Here is a 7,322-nt window from a genome sequence, read left to right as displayed (position 1 = left end):
GTCAATAGGTCATCAATATAGGGCAGGTCTGCAGCTCCAAACAATGCTGAAGGCCATTAGTGTTCTAAGAGACTACTGGGCTCTAGACTAGTCTAAGACAGGAGGGACATAAAAGTTACTGGGTCAACTATGACCCTCCTCCAAGTTCATCCACCAGCACAGGAGTTAGAGCCATTCAGAGGTAGATAGTCAATATGAGGAAATTCAAATGCCTGCTCCTTGAACACTGTAGGCCAGTAATCAATTTCCCATCTCCACAGCCCTTTCAACAATATACGATATACAACATTACAATATCGTAATATTACAATACACAATATACAATAATACAACCGCCCAGTATCACCACTGCATGAAATGAAAATATAAAAATATTGGCTCTTTCTGACCTATTCTTGTAGACAGACACTGTTCAAAAGAAACATTATGTGAGCCACATACATAATTTTAACTTTTCTAGTAACCTCATTTGGGAGCTCTGGTAGCATAGTGGCTAAAGCACTTGACTGCTAACCAGAAGGCTGGCGGTTCAAACCCACCAGCCACTCCTCGGAAGGAAGGTTGGGCAATCCTACTTCCGTAGTGATACTGCCTCGGAAACCCAAGGAGGGGTCGCTATGAGTCGGGGCCGACTCGACGGCACATAACAACAACAACAACAAGTAACCTCATTTAAAAAGGAAAAAGAAGCAGTGAAATTAATTTTTGTATGTTTTATTTAATTTCATACATCCAAAATATTTTCATATTAAACATGTAATCTATATAAAAAATTATTGAACTATCTTGCCTTTTTTTAATACTAAATCTTTGGAATATGGTTCATATTTTATAAGTGGTTAGTGGCCCTCAATTACAGATTAGGAATCAACAAACAGTGGCCCACATGAGCTGAGACTGCTATTTACAGTTTTCAATGATTGAAAATAAGTTAAATATATATATATATATTTTTTAATTATATGAAATTCAAATTTGATTGTCCATAAGTAAACTTCCATTAGATCATAGTCACTCACTCATTTACATATTATCTATGTCTGCTTTCTTGCTACAATGTCAGAGTTAAATAGTTATGACAGAGAGAGATGGCCCACAAAGCCTAAAACATTTACTGTCTGTCCCTTTATAGAAAAAAAGCCTTACTGATAATCCCTGTTCTAGATGGGGCTGAGGCTTAGATCCAATAAAGTCATATGAAATCCGTGGGGCCTGAGCCACAAAGATGTAAGCAAACTATTTCTATACTTTCCAGAATGTCTAGTGCCTGAATGAAATGCAATCTCAAAAAGCAGCACAAATCAAATGAAAGAACTCATCATCTATCACTTCAAAATAGCTTTTTAAGTTATAAACTAATACTGAGATTCCATGCATTCACCCCTGTCTATATATCCTCTCTATTCATCAACAAAATATTTGTTTCATGCTGTTTTTATCTGTTTCCAACTATAAAATTACAGTATAGCAGATGTGAAAAAAGAGGATGTACTTGCATTAAACAGACTGTCTTTACCAGTGATGACCAACTGAAAATGTGAAGAAAAAAAAAATGATGATGTTCAGTTTGAAAAAAGAAAAGACAAATAGTTTAGCTTAACTTGTGAAAAAGGTCTGCCTTGAGCATCATGTTCTTTTAGAAGCTATCCATATGGGATCAAATTGACAATAGCAACTCATAATATTAGACAGGAACCTTAGGAGACAGTGATCTTATGTTAATGAGGGAGGAACAACTCAGCAAAGAATATAATCAATGTCACTAAATTGTATATGTACAAACTGATGAATTGGTGTATGTTTTACTGTGTATATTCTCAACAAAAACAACAAAATTTAGAGAAAAAAAAAATAAGGGCAGTATATACATTGCATAGCAACCAAATCTCCTGACTAAAGTGGCAGAGACAATGATGCCCAGATCAAAGGTGGCAACTGACCACATCACTCGCTCACCACAGTCATGACAATAATCCAGTCTCTGGCATCAGGCTCCTGAAAAGGCTCACCATGCCTCTTGCAAGTCTTCCATTCCAGGGCTTTGACCTATAATTTTTCCCATTCTGGTTCTTGTCCCAGTAATTCCAGATTTTACAAATTCAAGTCTGTTCCAAATTTGCTACATCGGCTATGACTGAACTGGTTTGAACCAGTTCAAAACCCTGTATAAAAGACTATATCAAGAAAAAAAGATCCAGTTGCCATCAATTCAATTCTGAGACATGGAGATCCCATGTGTGTCAGAGAAGAACTATGCTTCATAAGGTTTTCAATGAAAGGAAAAAAAAAAAAAAACATAGTACAGACTTCTAAATATGTTATGATCACAACAACATAGAATAACAGAAAAATTGTACCTAAAAGACTGATGTAATGGGATTTTGGGTAATTTTTTTATGCTTTTCTTTATAACGAGCTTTTATAACTTTCACAAAGAAAAAAGATACATTTAGACCTATAAGGAATACCAGAATTTTTCCTCTATTGAGAATTTTACTTTAAACAACATCTCTCTGCTAATTTCCCTTATTTATTGAAAATTTTCTCTTTCAAAATAAATTGAAGAATTCTTACCATATTCTGAAACCTGAAATGACTGATAATAGGTCTGGTCCTATTATAAGAAAGGAAGAAAATAAATGAGTTTTAATGTAATTACTTCGCTTGTTTACTTACCTGCATAATAAGATTTGGAAAATTATTTTTAAATTACAATATAGTTTTAAAAACAAAACAATCTATTTTAATTTGTGAAAAATTATTTTCAGTAAACCACAGAGTGAAGCCTGTGAAATTTTATGAGTTTTTCTTATCAACTTACTAACGTACAAAAGGTGATTCTCTGCAGGTCATTAAACAAATGACTTAATTTTAATTCCATCACTTGCAAAATGAAGGCTAGATTAAGTTAGATAACTTCATCTCCCTTCCCACTCTAGGAATTAATGAGGCAAGGAAAATACACATCAAACTAACAAGAGATGACTTCAGATTTGCTTTAGTTATCAATAACAAAAAAGCAAATGGACAAAATCAAGTTATACTTAATTCTAATATCTGTAAACAAACAAAACATACAAAACCATCATGGACCAACATCCTCCACCTTCTTAATTCCTTTGATTATTTTCTAGTGTAACCCCTTAAATCAATACATCCTACTCTATATTAACTGATATTGTTGATTATTTCTTTTTCCAAGGTCAATAAGATGTGACCTATTAGCATATCTTTTTTTCTAACTTCACATTCCTGTATGTTTATTCTAAATCATAGGTACCAATTAAATAGAATCTCCTCAAAATAACTAAATCATTCCACTAACAAAATTTTTATTCCAAATCTAGCTGATTCCCTAAATTCATCAAAACAAATAGAAATGTACCTACAAAATACTAACATTTCTTAGAAATCACCCTGGCTAATCTAAAGCAACTATACATCAAGAAGTTATATGTATAATCACAAAAGTATGATCAAGTTCATTTCAGAATATAAAACAAACAAGCAAATGTATCAAAGTTTATCAGTGGTCACCAGGAATGAATGGGAAAGAGGGGAAGAGGAAGACACAGTACTTATCTCTTAAGGATAATGGAAAATTTGAGAACAGTTAATAGTGATGGTTGAACAACACCATGAACATATTTAATATCACTGAACTATACATGTAAAGTTTGTTGAAATGGCAAATGTTTTGTTACATATATAGATGTGTGTGTATACACACACACACACACATCTACATATGTAACATTTGCCATTTCAAATGTTACGTGTGTGTGTGTATATATCTATATATGTAATGTCTATTATATATATATATATATATATATATATATATGTATATATATATATAGGAGCTCTGGTAGCATAGTGCCTAAGGCACTTGACTGCTAACCAGAAGGCTGGAGGTTCAAACCCACCAGCCACTCCTTGGAAAGAAGATGGGGCAATCTACTTCCGTAGTGATACTCCCTCAGAAACCCAAGGAGGGGTCGCTATGAGTCAGGTCTGACTTGACAGCACATAACAACAACAACATTATATATATACACACACACACACACACATACACACAAGTGTAACTACTTAAGTGCTAATAAAATAATTTTCTACAACTTGACTTCAATGATGTTATTTATGTTATATCCCAAAGAAATTGTATTGATTTAATCTAATTCTTTAGAATCTCCAAAATTAGACTGCTTAAATTATTTTCATGTCAATATATAGGAACATTATAAATTACATGTATTTGATTCATTTATAAATTCTAATTTGTCATCCTCAAAAATCCAATATACTTGTATTACTGTATTACAGGTAGACAAAAGAATGCTCACAACGTGGATGAGCTTAGAGGACATTATACTGAGTGAAATAAGTCAATCACAGAAGGACAAATATTGTATGAGTCCATTACTGTAAAATGTCAAGGAAAGGTTTACACAAGGAAGGAAATTTCCTTTGTTGGTTACCAGGGATGGGAGGGGAGGGGAGGGGAAGGAAACTAGATGGATAATTAAGAGATAGGTTTGATATGAGGGAAGAAATTTTTAAAAAACAGTAATATTTTAAAAATTAATAAGATTATCCATTAGTTGATAGTTTTTGAAGCTAGATTATAGGCACATGGGGGTTCATTTACTAGTCTTTGTTTCTGCTTAAAATACTTTAAAATACATTTTTGAAATTTGAAAAAAAATAAGAACACTTCTGTTTAGATGCCTTTCTGCTTTATTACTGAAGATAGCATAGGCGTGGCTATAGAATAAGTAATTTGACAATGATGATGTCGCTGCTTTATCAATTAAATTCATACAGCAAATATTAATTGAGTGAGTACTACATGCAAAACAACATATGACATTCTATAAAGATATATAAACTACATCCTCAATCTAAAAATGCCAGACTATTGGTGGAGACAGTCACAGCCAAGAACAATAATATAAGGTACAGTGACCCAGGGTTTCTTACACTGTGCCTTGGCTCCTAATCTTTCATCTGTATGCATGTTCCCAGGCTCAATTCCAATGTTACTGCTTCCCTGAGCTCCTGATCTAAAGTCAGTCACTCTGCCCTGTGAACCACCAGAGCACTTTAATCCTTTCCTGTCACTGTGTATCTTGCATATTATATTTAGGTACATGGTTTGTCTATCTGCTAGTTCATTGAGAACTAGATCCATGTCAGATAATCTCTTTATTCCTCACAGTTCATCACTCATAATGTCAATCTAACATAGTACCTGGGACAAAATAAGTGTTCAATAATTACGTGTTAGATTAAATAAAGATTACTAGCATTGACAAATGTAGGCTGTCAACTCACTTATTTGGGCCTACTCTAAACAACAGCCTAAAGCAAACTTTTAGGCAATTATTTATTTAATATCTAAGTGGTTAGACTAGATTAGACTTGACATGCACTGTTTCTCCTCCTGCCTCCTATACTGACAGTCTCCCTCATCCTAGATTTTCCCATCTCTCCACTTATTGTCCTTCTGCCTATTCAAGCTATAAACATTGTCAAGTCTTTTGTTCTCTTGGTACTCCTAAAAATCTTTCTGACTCTTCCCTGTTTCATTTATGGTCCTCCTTTTCTGATCTTTAAATGCTGGCCCTTGTCATTCTGAGCCCATTGCTCTTCCCACTCTCAGGTACTCATTGATTCTCATGGTTTTAACCACAAACTCTATACTGAACACTCCTAAATCTTTATCCCTAGCCCAGATTTCAGCCTAGGAATTCAAACTCAAGCCGCCTGCTGGAAATCTTTATGTGACTGTCCTACAGACACCTCAAACTCTCACACCAACACTAATTCATTATCATCTCTTACATATAATCCTCTTCTTAAATTCTCCATATCAGTTGGTGACAAAGATATTAGAAACCTAGCAATAAATTTGACTTTTTCTTTCCTCATTGCCAGCAATTTATCCCTCACTGTTTCTTTTATTCTATCCCCTTTTCACCATCCCTTCTATCATAGCTTTATTTATGTATTGCTTTAGTTCAGACTTTCATCCTCTCTCGGGACATCATAATAGTCTCCTAACTAGTCCCCCAGCCTTCTATACTTTTATCTTTAAATATGTCCTTCGTATAGCACTAGAGAAAGTACAAATCTTAGCAAAGGACTCCCTGTTTAAAATCTTACTATCCACTCCATGAGATAGTTAATCTCATGGAACTCTCTCCCTACTATAAACAGCAAGAAAAGCAGGTAAAATATATAAAACAACAAATTTCAAATGGGAAAAGGGCAGCATACTATAACAATCTCTGAGAAGTACAACCTATGAGGTTATCTCTATAGTTGCCCCAGTTTACTGTCTAGAAGCATTGCACAGCACAGAGAGGAAAGGCCAACACTGAGCCTCGATGCCCTGTTGAGTTAAGGGACAGAGACTGGAGCTCAGAGACACTGAAGCAGCTAGACTTCCCAGGAAAGAATACCAAAGAGGAGGAAACTACCTAGATAGAGAGCTTCAGAGATTAGCCGAAGAATCCTCGGCTAAGTACCTATCTGAACATGCATGGGAGGAAACTAACCTGTGGCCAGGAAAAGAACTCATGGAAGAAAGCAGGCCAAATAATTCCCAAAGATCACACATGATAGAATAGTTTGTGTTCCCAGCTGTGTATAATTCAATTATTTTACTTAATACAATATGTTATAATAGTCTGCTTTGTGTGTATCTCCTGTTAGAATCTATGAAATCCTAGGGTCACAGCAGCTAGTTCATTGTTCCTTCAATGTTTGTTGAATGAATAAATGGGTTCCTCTCTCCAAACTAGTTCTTACAGTGCTTGTGAGAGTAGCCTCAGGGATCATAACGCATCTCCTGCATGACATTAAAACAACCTTCTGGAGAGGGATCAGACTACCTAAAGAGGCACAGGCATCTGACAAGTGACCTACAGAGTAACCTTAACTCTCTGCCCTTTATTTGGAAGGAATGTAAATGCTAAAAGGAGTAGAAGAAGCCAGTCACAAAGGAAAATTGAAGAAAAGGAAGAAGGAAGCACTTCTTTTCACTATCATTTTAAATTGTTCCAAAGATATCAAGAAATTGTTTTATAACTGAATGATGACATGTACTTCATACCAGACAATGTCTTCCCAGGGTGTTTATAAGTAGTGAAATGCAAATCAAGAAATAAATCATTTCACCGTCCAAGGAGTTTGAAAAGCAGAAATGGAGTTCCGGCAAGATGGCGGACTAGGCACAAGGACTGCACAGATGCTCTTCAACAAAGAAAAGGGAAACCAATTAACACAGACACAGAAGATAATCTTGGACCCCTGAG

At 34.9% G+C, this 7,322-nt stretch overlaps 1 protein-coding gene across 1 annotated transcript in view; it reads right to left on the bottom strand.

Moving 5' to 3' along the window:
• The window catches only part of CD109 (CD109 molecule), a 159,739-nt gene that overhangs the window by 79,398 nt on the left and 73,019 nt on the right, over positions 1-7,322 (bottom strand). Inside the window, exon 6 of the mRNA XM_007945220.2 lies at positions 2,575-2,614. Within this exon, the coding sequence (XP_007943411.1) occupies positions 2,575-2,614 (40 nt within the window). The remainder of the gene's footprint in view (positions 1-2,574; positions 2,615-7,322) is intronic.

The sequence above is a fragment of the Orycteropus afer genome, unplaced genomic scaffold, assembly GCF_000298275.1.
Source record: "Orycteropus afer afer isolate SDZICR_OR568_19922 unplaced genomic scaffold, OryAfe1.0 scaffold00133, whole genome shotgun sequence".
NCBI lineage: Eukaryota > Metazoa > Chordata > Mammalia > Tubulidentata > Orycteropodidae > Orycteropus > Orycteropus afer.
This window is presented reverse-complemented; position numbering and strand designations above follow the sequence as displayed.